The following is a 17,752-nucleotide window of genomic DNA, read 5'->3' as shown; positions in this document are numbered from 1 at the left end:
TGTCGGTCACACACCAGGGGAACAGAGCGAGGCTGCCCAAGCAGGGCAGGATGCGTCTCTTCACTCCGAGTCTCCTAAGGCACCGGCAGAGAGCTGTTAGTAACCATCCTCTGCTACCATAATTGTGAAAAATGCCAATCACTTGGTTTTTAAAATTTTAAAAATTTAATAATAATAAAATGGTTATAAAAATAGTAATACAATTAGAGTAATAAAGTTTAGAGTTAGGACAATTATAAGACAATAAAAAGCAAAGAATTACAGACGTCTGGATGCTCTCAGACACTCAGTAATGAAAAGCTTCTCTTGTGAACAAAGGAATACCCTTAAAAGCAATAGCCTGTTGCATATTCATATATCTCATACACAATGCATAAATTCCTTGCAAATTAAGAACTTTTCTGGTTTTTGTCAACTTCTCTTTAATCTCGTTGGTTCTAAAAAGATGGAGAGAAGGTCGAAGAATGTTTGTCTTTTCTGATAAGGAGGCAGTAACTCTTTATGGGCCCCGTCACTGACATCTCTGTGTGAAGAGTTTCTTCATTAGCTTATCTTCTTGCTTGAGCTTATAACAAATCTTATATTGTAGAGTTTTTATTTTAACATTATGTTGTAATTTAAAACTACATTTAACGCACTACTTAAAAGAATTAGTACAGCATAACTTTCTAACATTACACATATAATATTTATTGTAACATTTGTGAAAAGCCAATCATAAAATATGCATTTTTCACAACCCCAGAGCTCTTGCCCGGCTCCTGCCCTAATGAACACTTTTGCACTCAGGCATTGAGTTATTTTTCTTTGTGAAATTACCAAAATATTTGCAATTGATTTCCCACAGGCAAGACCTGTTTCCTGCAAGACCTGCCCAAGAGCACATTCTGTCTGGAGATTAATTTCAAGTATACCGTGGGTAAACTAGATTAATTTTTTTCTTCAGGTCCTTAGTCCTAAAGTATAGATTTTTTTTTAAATAAAACTAAGATGCAGTCTAATAATTCTTGCATGTAATTTAATCCCCTTCAGCTGTATTTGTAAAATTAACCATTTCATCTAACGCCTGTCAGTTTTACAATTAACAATGGGCACATTAGCTACACTTAATGCCTTGACTGTTTTCCTTAGCAAAACGTGAATTTATTATGAGCAACTTGTTTTCAAAGTCCTCCCATGAACCACGAAAACTTGTGTTCTGCATTTTCATATTGCAGCCTTCCGATGCAGGGGACAGTGTAATTTACATCTTTATTGAAATCATTGGTTACACTCTCTGGCCAGCCCTAGCACTGTATGAGGCTTCACTATTTCTCATTTGGCAGGCATGTGGGCTGGAGATGCTGCAGGATTGCGCCTGAGGAAGGTGTTAGGTGCTTTTCGATGCTTGTTTCCCCAGCGCCTGTGGCCCAGCAAACCCAGCCCTGGGCACAGTCCGGGGGTGCAGGGGCAGCTGCAGGCACCAGCAAGGATGAGCAGGCTCAGAATCATGGCAGCTCAATCCCAGAGCTGAGGCAGCAGCTGGGGAATAACACATCATTGTTTTATGGCACACAAACGGGCTTTGGGTTGGTGGAAGGTGGTCCTGCTTGTGGCAGGCGGTTGGAACTAGAGGATCTTTAAGGTCCCTTCCAGTGCAAACAGTTGTCTGAAATGCAGGGCCATTTGCAGGCACTTTGAATATGAAACTTCCCAAATTGTAAAGATAACAAAAGGTAAAATTGGAACAAATATGAAAGGATGAATAAAGCAAGCCTCATTAAGTGACTTCTGAAGTGTATTCTGCTTAAACATCAATTTGCCTTAAGGAAAATTTGCTCTCTGCTCTTCAGCAAGGAGCAGTGAAATGAAAAAGTCTCTTTCATTAGCACCAATCTACATATATATATATATATATATATATATATATATATATATGTAAATATACATGTAGTTGCAAGTGTGTCAAGATTATTTTTCTTTGTAAAGTGAAGTCACTGTTTGGTTTCCATTATGAAAGGAAATGTGCATATCCTATGGGCTAAGCAAATACAGATGCTATTTTGCACAAAAATACAAACCTAAGTGACTATTTTAACCTGGGCCTACACTGGAGTAAGATTATCACAGGTGTTTCTACTGGACACAGACCTCATACCCTGCTATTAAAGCAGCCACAAAAATATGGGCAGAAATAAATCTGAACTCCAGAAATGTTACATCCCATTCTCCCATTTTAAAACACATTGTAAGGAAAACAGCTAAGTGAATGCTCTGTACCAATTAAACAATCTTCAGCCTAGGACACAACTCACTGCAGCCATCTGGTATGGAAGGGATTCATCCTGTGATGATTTTGACAAGTGTTGGAAATAAAAGCAGAAAAATAATAAATTAGCATTTATCAGTATGTGTAAGCAGAAGAAGCCTTCTGCATTAGTTACTGCTTCCACCAAAACCCCAAAAAAAAAAAAAAAAAAACCCACAAAAAAAACACAAACAAACAAACGAAAAATCCAAACCCAAACAAACCAGCTTTGCTAAGGCTCAAGCTCTCACTGAGCAGTTGGATGACATCCAGCCCTTGAGTGTGTGTCTCCATCAGCAGGGCAGGGCTGTCCTGCCAGCTTGGAAAGCATAAGGATGCTGTAAGCACCAGGCAGGTACAGGTGTCACTGAGCTGGGGAGGTGGCCACACTCACCCCTCACAGTGGGCGCAGTCAGTCCCAAGGTCTGTTCATGCATCAGTGAATGGAAGAAGAAAATTAACTTTAAACCAGAAGCAAGGTTGTTTCCTACACTCAAATCTTTCAGGAGAAAACTGGAAACAAGGCAAAACTGAGGAAGAATGTGGTATTAGATAAAATATCTTAACATCATTCCTATTAGTTTAAATTTGCATGTGTTTATGTATATACACTTCTGCTTGCACTCACCACCCTCAGTGAACTTCAGTTTAATAAAATTGTAGTTGTTATAAATGCAAGCACTCATATTTCATACAGTGACACCTCTGAAGAGCTGGAGGGACTGAGCCAGGATGATAATGAAAATGCAAATCAAAGGAACTAAAATGCCCATGATAAAAAGCGAGAGCAGAGGAGGAAGTGCCAACCTCCTGTTTTGCCACTGAGGTTTCTGTGGTTAATTTATAGGGTATCAGGGAATGGAAGAAACAGGTTGAAAAGAGCTGACTTGAGAGCAAGCACTGAAAGGAAACAACGAAAAACCCCAAATCTTTGTGGAGGGTGAAGACTATTGAGGTGGATTTTCTTTTTCAGCCACTCATTTCTCATCCCTCATTTTAAATAATTTCTTCCCCACAATTTTCTTTCTTTACAGCTTCTGCATTCCTTTGTTTTGTGTCGTTAATTCTCATGCAAAGAAAATGGTTTTTTCCCCTTATTTCAAATTACTTTTGCCTGTAGCAGATGTCCTTTTACATTTCCTTTCTTCTAACAGGAGGTGTAATTTCTAGACTCTTCCCCTTTGTGTGGGTAAGGTGTGTACTTCAGACTTCTTTTGGCCCCTTGCCAGCCTTCAGTCCCTTTTTTTTCATCATGAACTGTTGATACTCTGCTCCTGTCCCTTGCTGTTACAGCCTCTCACCTTTATTCCCCTGCTGTGCAAGGGACCTTCAGAACAGGATTTAGGAATACATTTTATCTGTTCAAGGTCTACAAATACTGACTTTGATGTTGCAGATGTGGTGGATTAAGAGCATAGTTTAATTCACCAATATTTTGAACCAGTTCTTAATACTGACAAAATGAACCAATGTTAATTAACCACTAGCATTTACTGACATGTGCCCTCCCTTAATAATGATCAATTTAATCTGTGTATGTATATATATATATATATATATATGTGTGTGTGTGTGTGTGTGTGTGTGTGTGTGTGTGTGTGTGTGTATCTCTGCAGAATTAATTAGCTTATGAAAATACACCTTTGGGCTGGTCTGTTCTTTCACTGAGCCAGCCAGCTCATGAGTTTGTGAATCTGAATTCATGCCTTTCCTCTATTCCTCTATTTCCTTGCAAATTTTGATTTAAATTGTTGACTTACAACAGAAACTACTATATTATGCTTGAGCCAAATAACCTAAAATGTTTTTATAAGATAAGAATTGTGCAGTTTTTGACAATAAGGGGAGTGTTTGCACTTATGCAAGCAACTTTTGGGTGTGGGTTGGATTTTCATGTCAGCTGAAGGCTGGACCTGGTCCTTGAAGTTTAGAGAATCTCAAACTGATAGACACTAAATATCTATGTATTTGGGCATTACATACAGTTCTGAGGGATGGGCTTGAAAGGGGAAAACATGCATCAAAAATTAAGTGAAGTTATGGTAATTCAGGATGTGATAGTATTTTTCATCCTTGTAGAAGAACACACTCTTGAATAAAATGCATAGAAGTGTCTTTCATTTTTTATCTCTTTCTCCAAAATGTCCTTCTAAATTCAGGGTGGATTAATTCCAGATTCTGCAACTGTGGACAAAATTTGAATTTCTCCTGGGACTAAAGTGACCTTCAATATCTCTAGAGCAAGCTTTTTGGTTAACGAACAGAGGAGTTTCCCTCACTGTTTAACCCCAGTATAAGGGCATTGTCTGATATGCCTGAGCATGTCTGCTTTCTCAGAGATAATTGCACAGCTGGAAAGCTGAAGTCAGTACTTTGGAAGTGCCATTCCTTCACGCTGTCTCAATATTTAGGTATGAAATGTCTGTGGTTGCCTTTTGGATCAATGTGTCTGCTGTTGTCCTGCTGCTTTCACCAACATTTTGGCTTTGTGAATGGACAGCTAATTGGCAGCCCAGGAAAAAATGTGAGCTTTACTCCTATGGCTTTTATTTTGCTTTCAAGAGGTTGAAAACATTTAGACTGATCAGTTCTGTTGATGGTTTCTTTTTGATCTGTTGTTCTTGAAATCCTGTCTGTCCTCTCCATCATGTTAAAAGAGCAAAAGTAACAACTAAAATAAATATTTTCCTGCCTTCTCTTTCAGATAAAATTGAAGATGAATTAGAAATGACGACAGTGTGCCATAGACCCGAGGGACTGGAACAGCTTGAAGCACAAACCAATTTCACTAAAAGAGAACTTCAAGTTCTTTACAGAGGATTTAAAAATGTAAGAACGGTATCGCAATGAACAGTCTAATATCTATGTCCTCATCAGCCTCAACTGCTCAGCTCGATTTTGTATTATTCCCCTGCAAAGCATTACTAGTTTTGTATAAGATCTCCCATACCACAGCAAAATGAGCACAATCTGCCTCTCCATCCAATATTTATGACACTGCAATCTGCCTAAAACTGGGTTTGGATGAATATTCAGCACATAATGGTCTCGTTAAATTTGTTCCTCAAATGTCAGTAAGCACAATTCCATTTCCTCAGCTGTGCCAATACTTGAAGATAACCTGAAAATATTTTTATGCCTACTTATTTAAGCCTTGCTGTCATCTCCTCATGTTCAAATATAAGTGGTACTGTTCACTTGTAATTAGGTGCCCAGGATGGAGATTTCATCCCTTCTCTAGCTGCAGAAATCTTGCTCTTGTAGTAGAGCACTTTAGGACTTCAGGGTCCTGTATAAGTAGGGAATAAGGCTGGAGTGGCAGGAGCCAAAGCGAAATCAAAACTTGAATGTGTGTTAAGACTGAGGAGACCAGAGAGAGGCTGCAGATTTCTGGGCAAGCAGGCAGCAGTGCCAGCTGGCATGACTGAGTGTGAAGAGCAGCTCTGTGCCCAGACTTGTGAGCCACCATTCCAGCAAGGCTCCCTGGGAGCCCAGAGTCTGCAGCTCCTCAGCCTCAGCCTGGCTCTGTTTCTGCCTCTCAGGGGCTCCTCACAATCAGGAGAAATTGATGGGAAATGTTGAGGCTTCATGGAGCAGATGCTTTATGGACCTTGAAGAATGAGTACTCATTACATGTTTGCCTGAGGGTCAGGATTTAGTCACCCAGGTGGTTTGTGCCAGCTGATGTTTTAATGGTGATTAACAGGTCAGAATCAAACTGGCTCAATAAACACAGGATGTTTTTTATATTCTCTTGCAGGACAGCTCCAGCATTTAGAAACCATTACAGCAGAATGCTGACATTTCTCAGTCAAGTTTATTGTGTAAAAACTTGTCAAAAGAAAGCTGAGCTACCTTAAATACAGGCAGTTCTGAAGAACCTGTGGGTCTTTGAGAAAAGCCCTTCTTTTTGAAAGGTTTTTGAAATTTGATCAGATTACATTTCCAGTGTATATTTGACTTTTCCAAGGAGTCTGGTGGTTTCACCCTTTAATTCACTGCTCACCTAAGTGAGCCAAAGCACAGCTCAGCTTTCTGTATTTTTGGTGGTGTGTGTGGCATATTTCTGCAGCCTTTGATGCACACAGGAGGTCATTTCATGTGTAAAGTTGCCTAACTGAACATTGATATCTCTTTATGCTTTTGCCAGCCAGCAGACAATCACAAAAAGAGACAAAACTTGGCAGGTTAACACCCTGATATGACATGACTGCCTACAGAGTGAGATTAAACCCAGTTTTGCTAAGATCTCTACAGTGCCTTCTGTATCACTGTCAGGTGGGAATCCTATGTGGGAGAGCTCTGCTTTGTGCTGGGGGCATTTGCAGCTACAGAGGCAAACCAGTGAGGCAGACCTGGAGCACTCAGCACACAGGACCCTCTGCCTTTCCCAATTCTGCTCCACTTTGCACTACAGAGTCATTACTTCCCAGGGCAATAGTGGCAGACAAGGGCATTTAACTTGTGACCTAAACCTAGGACATCACTGAAAGTCTTGATATTAATTGGCAGTGATGGCAATTAATTGGCAGTGATGGATATTAAGACATATCTAGATATAAACCAAGACTGTTTTTATCCAGCTGATCTACACATAATATATGCAAAGTTTCATGTATAAGGTTTAAATGAACATGAAAGTGCAACTTTAACACTGGTAGCTTGAAAATCCTGGTTCCAATAGGATGGGTAATTATGTACAGGAGGCAAACTGGCTCATCTGTTACCGTATTTGCTATTGTACCAAACAGTCTGTTCCTTGGGATGATGTTACAGTGACATCTGGAAATTCAAAATCCCTGTGGGAATACAATAATTTTCCTCCCTGGCTCGTACTTACTGTTTATTCTCAGTGATTATTGCACAGGTCCTGTTTAATCACAAGGCAACACCTGGATAATCACAGAGCCATTTGCAGGAGCTGGTGTAGGGGACAGAGGCATGAAGGTCCTAGCTGCAGAGGATTTGGTGTGCAGGAGCAGGGATGGTGTTCCACCAAAGGCAGCTCAGCACAACCTGGGCTGGCCTCTGGACTGGTCCTTGTCTGACCAGGGTTCTAATTCTCAGTACCTTTAAAGCTGTTCTTTCTTTGTCTCTGAATTCTGTTCCCGCCCCCCACCCCCCAGATAATCCCAGTCTTTACCCAGGGTGTCACTAATCTGGCCTGGTGTTTTTGGCCCAGAGTGATAGAGGTTGCCACTAAATTCATTTCCAGAGAAGCCAAGCGTGCTAACCAGGCCTGTATTATTGCTGCGTGGCCAAATGTCCCCTCTCTTTGCCTTCAGCTTGCCTTTCCAGTTGTGAGAGTGTGCCACCCTCCAGCATCTCTTGGTTCCAGGACCAACAGTTCACATTTATTTAGCAGTTGCCTGTGCCCACTTTATGTGAATGGTCTCCTTTGCACCTCTCTGTTAGCTCTGGTAAGACTGGAGCCCGGCTAACATGAGGTGTTTGGTCCCATCTCTTTGGTTGGGATTCTAAACAAGTAAAGTGACAGGCAAACCCATCAGAGCTTCTGGTGGGTCTTGCTTTGGTACAACTTAACAAAAGAAAATGTGATACTTTCTGTCTACAAAACCACCAGAATTGTTTGAGCTAAACAGCATTATTGGCACAGGAACAGAATGGCCATGGATAGGCATAGGCTGAATTAGAAGAAGATTTCTGCCCCCACAGAGGTTTGGTGGCCAGTTATGGAATTACAGGGAGGAGAGCAAGGAAATATTTTTATTATTAAAATTGATAAATTGATGTCTAATTAAGTGACCAACAATACGGAGATTTGAGCTCAGTAATTCAGGATCTTCCATCTTAGGCCATGTTTCATGGCTTGCATTCTTTGGAATCGAGTACATGGATTTAAAATAACTGGTGGTTTTGTAGGTTTTTTTTGCTCAGTTTGGGAAGGTTTGTGCTGTTAGGGGAAATGCTTGTTAGCTACAAGAGATAATTTCTTAATATTGAATCAGAAAAGACAACCCAAATGACTGAAGGGTTGCTGAAGACATCCTTACCTTGCTTTAGTATGAGTACTTTAGCAAATCTGTAACAAAGGGTAGTATGATATGTAATTTTAACAAAGCAGGATTATGGAGGTTAAAGTGAGCAGTACAAGCAAGGGAGAAATATTCTGATACTTTAATAATCCCCAAAACATCTCCAAAGTGGGAGAACATAGAGCAACAAACTACATGGAATGTGTGAGTGCTTAGAGATGCAAATCTGGATTGTGCGTTTGTCTGTGGTTGGCTAATTTGCTACCTCTAATTTACAAACTGTGACCCCTGGGTACTCATCCTCATATTCTGGCCAGCTGAACTGAGGAGGGTCTGAAAGGCAGGGCATGCTCAGCTCCCCTGTGGTCCCTGCATCTCTGCTTTGCACATCTCTGGAAGCAGTCAGTGAAGTTTATTTCTGATTCCAGCAGAGGAAAAATGCAACTGCTGTTTTATTTTCCTTTTGGTTTTGTGGGTGTGTGTGTTTGGTTTTCATGTGGATTCAGCTCCTTTGTGGCATAGTGATTTAAAAGAAGTGGGCAAGTTCAGATGCACAGCTTGTGCTGCCAGAGCTTGATAGTCAGCCCTGGGAAAACGAGGGTTTTTTTCCTGTGCTTGATGACAACACACACAAAAAAATGTTCACTGTTTGGCATTTAAAAAGAATTATTAGGTTAAGGAAATGAGAAGTGTAAACCTAAAACCCTGCTATCAAAGGAAAGCCTTATGAATACTACAGTGAAAGACTGTGTTCTTACTGACAAGGATTTTTTTCTTGAATGAGTGAACCTTTATTAACTTCAGTGGAATTTAAATTGACACTAAGCTCACCTGCTCTGTTTCACAACAGAGATTTCTTTTGAGTCAGCAGAATTAAGTAGTACTATAGCACTAATGAGGCCTCTGGAGCATTATTTGGCTCTTATAAAACAAAAATTGTGATCAATTAACTGCAAATAAATTGGTAGTAGCATATGTGTCTGAAAGCAATCCAGTTATAGAGAGCTAAATGGGCTGATCAATGTCAGCACTGCCTCTCCCCAGAACTCCTAGAACTATGATGCAAACTTTTATTTGGCTTCCAGATGGAGCATCAGAAGCAATAAGGATCACGTGGAAATTCAGAAAATTAAGCAAGCCCAATGGTCCAACTGCCAGGGTAGCCCTTGCCCTTGTGAGAGAGCACAGGCAGCTGCAGCAGCAGCAGCCATGTACACATCTCTGGCAATAAACACAGGGAAGGGACCTCAAGGACTCTGCAGTTGAGGGAAACATCTACAAACCATCTTTCAGCAGGTGAAGTTGTGGTTCTTAGAGAATATAATGGTTCTCTTGTCACAGGAGAGAAGGAAATAAATCTTGATGTAGCACTGTGCTGGAAAGGATGGGCCAGTTGTGCCAGACTTGGTTTTAAAAAGAATGACAATTTGGTGAAATACTCTGCAAGGACCCTGTGCAATCTTGTAGCAACAGCACTTCAGTGACCAAGGAGAACACTGCTGCCCAAAAATGGCTGTGGATACAGTTCTAGGTCTGATCAATTATTAAAATATACCATAAATAAATATCAGATTATTTATTTAATGCATATTAGCTTACAAGCTTCAGAAAACATGAATATTTAGGAAATATTTGGGAGAATCTCTTATGGTAGCTGTTAGATTCTATTTAATTATCTTCCTTTGATGATTTCTGCTTTAGAGATGAAAAAGTAACAACTTTTCTTGTGTTAAGAAAACCAGACAACGCATGTTTTAAGAGGAGCTTTGGATCAGTTTGAGAATGCTCATCTAACTAGAAACCTTGCAACCTCCAAAATCATGAGTGGCACATAGAGAAGTTGTCATATTGACTGTTTGCTGGCTCTGTCTAAACAGCAGTTGAGGACTATCAGGCAAGGTAATAGGAGTCAGGTCCAAGTATGGAAAGATGGTGGTTCCTTGTGCAAAGGGTTATATTATATTAAGTTCCTGGCTGAAGCACCTGTGTTAAAGTGGGGCAGGGATCACAGCGTGACACAGAGAGGAATGCATGGAGTGAGTATAATGCCAGGAACAGAGGAACTTTCTTGATTCCAAGTCTGCCATTCAGCTCAGAATAAGCACCAAGCCAGGCTATATGCTCCAGTTCTGTGAGTTTTGTGAGAGGGAGTTAGCCTGCTCAGATAATCCATCTCCAGCACCTCCTAGCAGTAGGGACAGTGCTCTTGCTCCCTCCTCCCTTCCTGATGGGATCTTGGGGAATTAAATGGCTGAGTGCGCTCAGTGCTGCAGCAGGAAACAGGCCCAGGGTCTCTATTGATCAGTGGCTCAGAGTGTGGGAGGAAGCTGACTTTTCTGTCTCTGCAATTCTGTGCTCTGTGAAAAAGACTGAGTGCTGTGGTTATTTTATTGGTTTGCTTTGGTTTAATTTTCAAAATTGGTTGATAGGCAAATTTGAGGAATAGTGCCATCAACTGGGAAGTATTTTTTCTAACTGAAAATATCACATGGTTAGGTAGCAGTGCCCAAGGCTCTGTAATGTATGTTATAGCAGCACTGAGCTGGTGGGGGTGTGTTTATTATTGAGGTTTGTTTGGAAGGACTTAGTGTGCTATGGACTGTTCACCTGGCTACAGTCTTCTGCTGAGGATTAAAAACAGTGATGAAACTGCTGAAAACCCAGTTTTAAATGTTAATAATGTTGAACCAGCTTTGTGAGATGCTTAGGATGAAACTGCAGACTGAATTAATTTAATTTCTCCAGCTGCACATCGTGTGCATGCAAAGTACTATGAGAATAGGCAGGTAATTTGTTTCATTGCTTTCTTTGGGCTTGTAGAGTTTTGCAAATGAACCTTTACAAACCTGTGCTTTTCTTGATTCTCTTTCTCTTTTTAACCTTTTGTTTTCTAACAGGAATGTCCTAGTGGGGTTGTTAATGAAGAAACATTCAAACAGATCTATGCACAGTTTTTTCCTCATGGAGGTAAGTGGAGTGCTTTGTGTCTGTCAGGGCTCTCGAAGTTCTAACATTGCTTTCTGCCAGCTGGCTGCAAAACTGCTGCAGGTCATCCGTGCAAGAAATGGGAATCAAGCTGAAGCTTTGAGGGGTTTTAGACAGAAACACAAACATCAAGGTAATAAAATTTAAGGCCCTTGAACAGTTATTTCACATATAAAAGTGAAATAACCCCCATAAAGATTGCCCCTCGATGTCAACTCTCCATTCCCCAGGTCCAAAACAGAAACTGAGGGTTGATGCTTTGTTCTGTTCAGACTTCCTGTTGGCAGAAAGTGGAATTGCTTCCTCTCCATGTGTCTGTGCTTCCCTGCTGTTGAACTGCTGGGCATTTAGTGTCTAACACAGGAGGGTATCAGACTTCTTTTTAGCCTGAAAATTTATCAAAACCTCCTTGAAATTCTTAAAGCAGTTTTTAGTTGATAAATAAAGTCCTGGATACCTGAAATGATAACTTTTGGTGTTTATGGGACTAAGATAGGGCTAAGTAATGAATGGACATATTAAGGTATTGTATTAAATCTCTTAAATAATACACGTTTCTGCCTTCTAAAAACTTCACCAATCTATGTATTTTAATTGGATGTGTTTTGTGGGAATGTGTGTTCTCAGATTGAAAGAAATTAGTCATTTAAGTGTCATTTTAGCAAAAGATTAAGTATTTGAGGCTTTCCAAAATATCCCACTCTGTAGTAGCTGCAGAACACTCTCTTTGGGGAAAGATGACTGACTTTTCTGCAAGGGTGTATGTGTGCATGTGCATTTACTTAAAGAAAGTCATTAACAAGTGTTTTTTCTACTAAATATCAAAATAAAACACATTATGTTTATGTTTTACAAATGGTAGGACCTCAAAGACATACACCTGTAAAATGTTTGCATTAAATTTCAGCATGAACTTGATGATTTCCTGTTGTGATTTTCTAAATCCAGCAGTTTAAGATTCAAAAGGACAAAAATACGCCTCTAGGTGAGATTGCTCTCCAGCAGCCATGGGTCAATATCAAGTTACTGGAGCAAGATCCTTTTGAAGCTGGGCATTCTCTGGGGGGGGGTCTCTGCTGTTTCTCCTACAAAACAAAAAGGTAGAGAAAGGATGCTGCATATTGCAGTCACTCCGATGTTTTTGCTGTGTTTCCTGCCATTTGAATCAGACACTCGTGGTTGGTGGGGATTTTCTGCTCATTCTTTCAGGCAATGCTCCAAAATCCACCGTAATAAAAGCTTCTGTATTTCAAGGCTGTTCTAAGGGATGGTGCCAGGATTTTGCAAGTCCATGATAACATTTACTGGTTCACAGAATACCTGGCAATGTGTCAGGGTTGAGTTGTATACAGAAGGAAAATAAGTTCATTACTTGTTCAGAGCCATTAGTGTATGATGAGTCCCTGCCCTTTGTGCCTTTCAGATGCCAGCATGTATGCACATTATCTCTTCAATGCCTTCGACACTGCACAGAATGGCTCCGTGAAGTTCGAGGTGATTGCTTTGCATCTTCCTTCCATGCCATTTTCTCAATTTTGTGGTTTTAACCTTTTCTGTCTAGTCTTCATTGCAAAGTAGTAGGAATTGTTGGATTAAAGATTAGAGGTTTCACTATAAAGTCAGTCAATGCTTTCAAATCTCTTTCACTTTTGTTTATGCAGATGCAATTCTATGTCAGTAAGGAAAGATCTAGATTGTGCTAGTCAGGATCCGAGGGGGAAAGTGCAGAGGTTTATTCAGCAGAGAGGAGTGGCTGAGGAGAGTCCCGTGTTAAAAGAGATGAGGGACAATAGAGAACTTGCATCTTGTACCTTCTGCAGTCATCATGCATTGCATGATGTGTTGAACAAGGATCTCAGATACTTGAAAACTAAATGCATGCTTTAACTAAAAGGCCTGTTGCAGTGGCTGCAAACAACATCTGTCCATGCTCAGCCCATAGCTGTAGGAGTGCAGCAAAGGGATAGACTTCTGGAGAATGAACTTCATAGTTTTGAGGACTATAAAACTCCTATAAAACTACAAATCATAGGCAGTCTTGCCTTTGCTATCAAATGTCCAAAACCTCTGGTAATTTCCAGGTACAACTGGGAAATATGTCCATTCATGAAATGTAAAATGGGGATGTTTCTATATGTATCTGTGTGCCTCTGTGGCAAGGGCTGCAGTGGGAGGTTTGCATGGGGCAGCTCCTCAGTAGTTGAAGGTGTTCAGAAACCTAAACAGACTGAGAACAGGAAAATGCTGTTAAAATAACAAATAAACAAACAAACAAAAACAAACCTAGAAAGTGCTGAACTTTCATTCCTGGCAGATCAGTCTCTTAACTGATTGTCAAACATGAGACTTTTGTCCCCTTTTTTATTGACAAATTCAAATTCCTCAGAGGCTTGGCAAAAAGGAGCAGAGGTTTTCTAAGCATTGCTGCACTGCCCCATGCAGAACTCATGGAGGTGACTAAAGCTATTAAATGAGTTATCAGGAACTCTATAGCTCTGTTAGCCTGAAGCTCTGCCTGTGCTAAAAATCTCCTGTAGCTATGCTACTCTCAGTGCCTGAGCCACAGTGCAGTATAATTAATAAATCACAGTTATCAAAAGCAGTAACTTTACTGTAAGTAAAGAAAACCAATTAAAATCATATGTCCCACACTGAATAATTAGTGGTGGGAATCACATCTGGTCAAGTCTGGCAGATTTTACCAGAGAGCAAGATCTAGGGCTCTCTGTGTCAGAGGATTTTATCTCTCAGATAGGATTCTCTCCCTTCTTTGCCAGCACCTCGGTCAGAAGGTAAGAAATCATCAGCTTCTACTTCCACAGGCACAATCCAGCTGTGTTTAATCAGATGGTGGCAATCTCAGAGACAGGTACTTGCAGCAGGAAGGAGAAAAACTACTGGAGCATCTGGCAGTGCTCTTAAAGACCAGATATCTCAGTGAATGCATCAACCATTGAGTTCAGTCAGAGAGGGCACATTTTTGGAAAAAAGAGCCAAAACAGGTTGATAAGCATATGCTCCATCCTAAAAAATATATATCTTTTGACTGGCATTGTGTAAAGAGGGTGACTTAGAAAAGGATATTATGAGAATTTACACTTCTCTCTCTGCCCCAAACCAGGATTTTGTGATGGCACTGTCCATTTTGCTACGGGGAACTGTTCACGAAAAGCTGAGATGGACATTTAATCTGTATGACATAAATAAGGATGGCTATATAAACAAGGAGGTAGGGCTATTCCTGACAAATGTGGTTGATTTTGGAAGGGAGAGTTGATTGGGTTTTGTGCAGAACACAATTAATTATACATGCAGCTAATTGAACATAAATCAGAGTGGACTCATGCATTTGTCTGTGTGTAAGCAAAGTGCACAGTGGTCTTATTGCATGATTTTCTAGACATATTTTCCTATATCATGGTACCTTTAATGAATTGTGTTATCTAGGAGTAAAATACTGGTTACAGCTCTGAGCCACATAAGCTTGTGAAGGGGAGGGTGATGGTGGCAGTACTTTGTGACTGGGGCTTGAAGGCTTGCTTTCTGTACAGGGAGATACTGTGGGGGTCATCCAAAGCAGCACGACTACCAAATCCTTCATTGTTATCTGTTTTTATCTGGTATTGCTTGTTCCTGATCTGTTTTTATCTGGTATTGCTTGTTCCTGTTACGGGAAGCCTTGGTTTTGAGCATGGTGACCTTGAAAATATGTCAAATACAACTTGGTCCACTCAAACCCATTGGGCATCCCTGGAGGGTTTGCAGTTACTGCCACTGGTCATGAAGCTGTGGGACAATTTGTGCAAGGTATGGGGAGGGACCAGATTCCCAGTTCCAGCGGTGAGGGTCCCTGGCCCTGCAGGAGGCTCTTTGAACAGGGTTGGTGCCACAGTACAGGGCTGAGCACAGCCCTTGCTGCCAGGACCTGCTGTGTCAGAGCCAGGCCTGGGGAGGGGAGGGAGCACTGGGAGCATGTGGCATTGCGGGGACAAAGGGAAGCAATTCTTTCTATAAGGTGTTTGTGTGTCTGGTACATATGTCTCCATGCACATGCATGAGCATTCCAGGTGCTGATTTGTCATAGGAGAAGGAGGGTGAAGAATAGGGAAGTACAAGACAGAAATGGGCCCTCATTTATCTTAATTTCCTTTTTGTGTTTGTGTTGGCATGCTGCCATGGCAGGAAATGATGGATATCGTAAAGGCAATTTATGATATGATGGGAAAATACACATATCCAGTGCTCAAGGAAGATGCACCAAGGCAGCATGTAGAAGTATTTTTCCAGGTACCTGGGTTTTTATTGGGTTTTCTTAACACTTGAGCTAGGCACTGATAGACAGACTTTCCTGTAATGTTGAGTCTATACTTCGCTATATATTTCAAAATAAACCCTAGCAGACGCTCAGCCTAGCATTGCAATGCCTGCTGATTTCTTGGCTCCAAAGGTATCTCCCATGTCTCTTAACCTGACCCTTCGCCTTGGGTTGTGCCACGTCCAGTAAGTCTGAAACCTCTGGATGTGTTGCAGGCCTTCTGTGCTGCTTCTCTCAGTTGCCCTAAGGACTGACAGTAATGTGGGTGTGGGTCTGTCAGGCAGTGAATAAATAAACAGTGGAATAAGGACAGAGGTTCTGGTGTGTGTCAAGAAAGAAGTTAGAGATAACCTCAAAAGTGCTCCAAATCCCAGAGGAAACAAGTCCTTAGCAGTTAGCCAATCCAGCATTGACCTCTGGCCACTTAGTCTGTGGGCTAAGCTTAAGTGCCCAGCTTTATTCAGGTTGCATCAACTAAGGTACTATACTGTGACAATACTGTAACCAATGTAAACTAATTTTTACATTGTTTTATTTTGCAGAAGATGGATAAAAACAAAGATGGAGTTGTAACTCTAGATGAGTTTATTGAATCGTGTCAGGAGGTAAGGACTAAGTTATAACATGCAAGGAAAGCTCTATCTCATGTCACATCATTTGCTTCCCTTTGGATAAACTCTATTTGAAACAAGATGCTGCCCAGGATCATGGGTTTTCTTTGCTATGTGGGAAAAAAAATCAAACAAACAAAAAAAACCCAACCAAACCAAAACAGCTTCAAGACTGAGTTTGTGATGCCCTGTGAAGCCCATGACTTAATAACGAGGTAGGGTGAGGCAGAATAAGGGAGATAATGTCTTCATTTGAAGTGATTTTACTTCCTGAGTGGACTGCAGTGCCTGATTTACAGACAAGCAGAGAACTGTAGAGAAAGCTCTTAACTGTCTTAAGTTGTTTTGGGGTTTTGTTGGTTTGTTTTTGGTTTTTTTTCTTAATTTTGAGAGTCTGCTGCTGTCTTTGTGTGCTGCCCTGTATGTCATTATCACATTGCTGGAACTGCCAAGAGCCAAAGGTGTCTCAAATTCTTACAATTACAGTACTGAGTTATAAAACCAGTTGATGTTTTCATGGTCAAACATTAAAAGCAAATGCTGTCATAAGAGCAATGATTTTAATTTTTCCTCTGTTGTGAAAGTAAGCCCCCTCTTGAAAATTACAGATATGAGGCTGGCTGTGTTAAGATTTGTTGGTACTTTTAGCACTGGCACAAAGAAGCATCTTCATTAGCATGCAATTGGCCTAATATTTGTTGTCTTAAACCTTGATTGTGTGACTATTCGCTCGGAGATATCTCTAATATATGACCACTACAATAATAGTGTAAAAGATAACCTCCACCATTTAGCGTGTTTATATTGGTGCACTGAATTACTATTGGCCCTTCTGTGCATTTTAGATTGCCTGGAAAATGCTTTCAAGTTCTGCAGCTGGACAGCTCTTCTGTCCTTGAGCAAGGGAAAGGTGCTCACTTTGGAGGGCTGGGCTGGCTTCTGTTGCTTTGGTGTCAAATCTGGCTCTGGCCACATCCAAGACTTAGTCAGGGACTTCAGGCAGCCAAATCCTTGTTTAGCAGATGCATACTAGAAGGCTAATGTTTTTCAGTTACTTCGTTCTTGGTCCCTCCTGATTGTTTGACTTGGTTTTGGCACCATCTTTATTTAATCAATTGTGTTGTGTATTATTCTGCATGTTTGTAACTTGCCTGTAGGTGTGTGTATGATCAGTCGTCTCAGTACTGAAGCAGCTTTACTTTACCCATAACTATTGGATTTTTAATTTTCTGTCCCTGTTTGGTTACTTCTGCTGCCATCCTGACATTGGGAGCTGGGCAGGCTGATGTTTCCTGGCAGGCAGGAGCAAGCCCTGCAACACCAAGATTTATTCTTTTTATCTTTATGAAAAACAAACCAAAGTGCACAGCAGTGCTCACCTGTGCCATTGCAGCAGCTCTGGATTGTGGACAGTGAAGCCCTGGCATGACCCAGGAGAGGTTGATTGGCTTCCCACTGCTACTGAGTGAGCAGTGACAGGGATGATGCAGCCTTATAAAATGACTGAGGAATGCAGTGGAATAGATCTCTTAAGCTGCTCAATGTGGAAATTTGTTTT

At 40.9% G+C, this 17,752-nt stretch overlaps 1 protein-coding gene across 9 annotated transcripts in view; it reads left to right on the top strand.

Annotated features, from left to right (window-relative positions):
- LOC110475701 (A-type potassium channel modulatory protein KCNIP1) overlaps nt 1-17,752 on the top strand; it is a 242,019-nt gene that overhangs the window by 219,818 nt on the left and 4,449 nt on the right. For 6 of the 9 annotated variants that reach the window (XM_077786726.1, XM_021540037.3, XM_021540039.2 and 3 more), the window contains 6 exons: nt 4,992-5,116; nt 11,181-11,250; nt 12,692-12,762; nt 14,390-14,497; nt 15,451-15,555; nt 16,126-16,188. In XM_077786726.1, the coding sequence (XP_077642852.1) occupies nt 5,015-5,116; nt 11,181-11,250; nt 12,692-12,762; nt 14,390-14,497; nt 15,451-15,555; nt 16,126-16,188 (519 nt within the window). In that variant the 5' untranslated portion in view covers nt 4,992-5,014. Of the gene's footprint in view, nt 1-4,587; nt 4,699-4,758; nt 4,812-4,991; nt 5,117-11,180; nt 11,251-12,691; nt 12,763-14,389; nt 14,498-15,450; nt 15,556-16,125; nt 16,189-17,752 lie in introns of those variants that run through there. The other 3 variants (XM_021540036.3, XM_021540041.3, XM_077786724.1) reach the window with 3 other exon arrangements.

The sequence above is a fragment of the Lonchura striata genome, chromosome 15 (genome assembly GCF_046129695.1).
Source record: "Lonchura striata isolate bLonStr1 chromosome 15, bLonStr1.mat, whole genome shotgun sequence".
NCBI classification, from domain to species: domain Eukaryota; kingdom Metazoa; phylum Chordata; class Aves; order Passeriformes; family Estrildidae; genus Lonchura; species Lonchura striata.
This window is presented reverse-complemented; position numbering and strand designations above follow the sequence as displayed.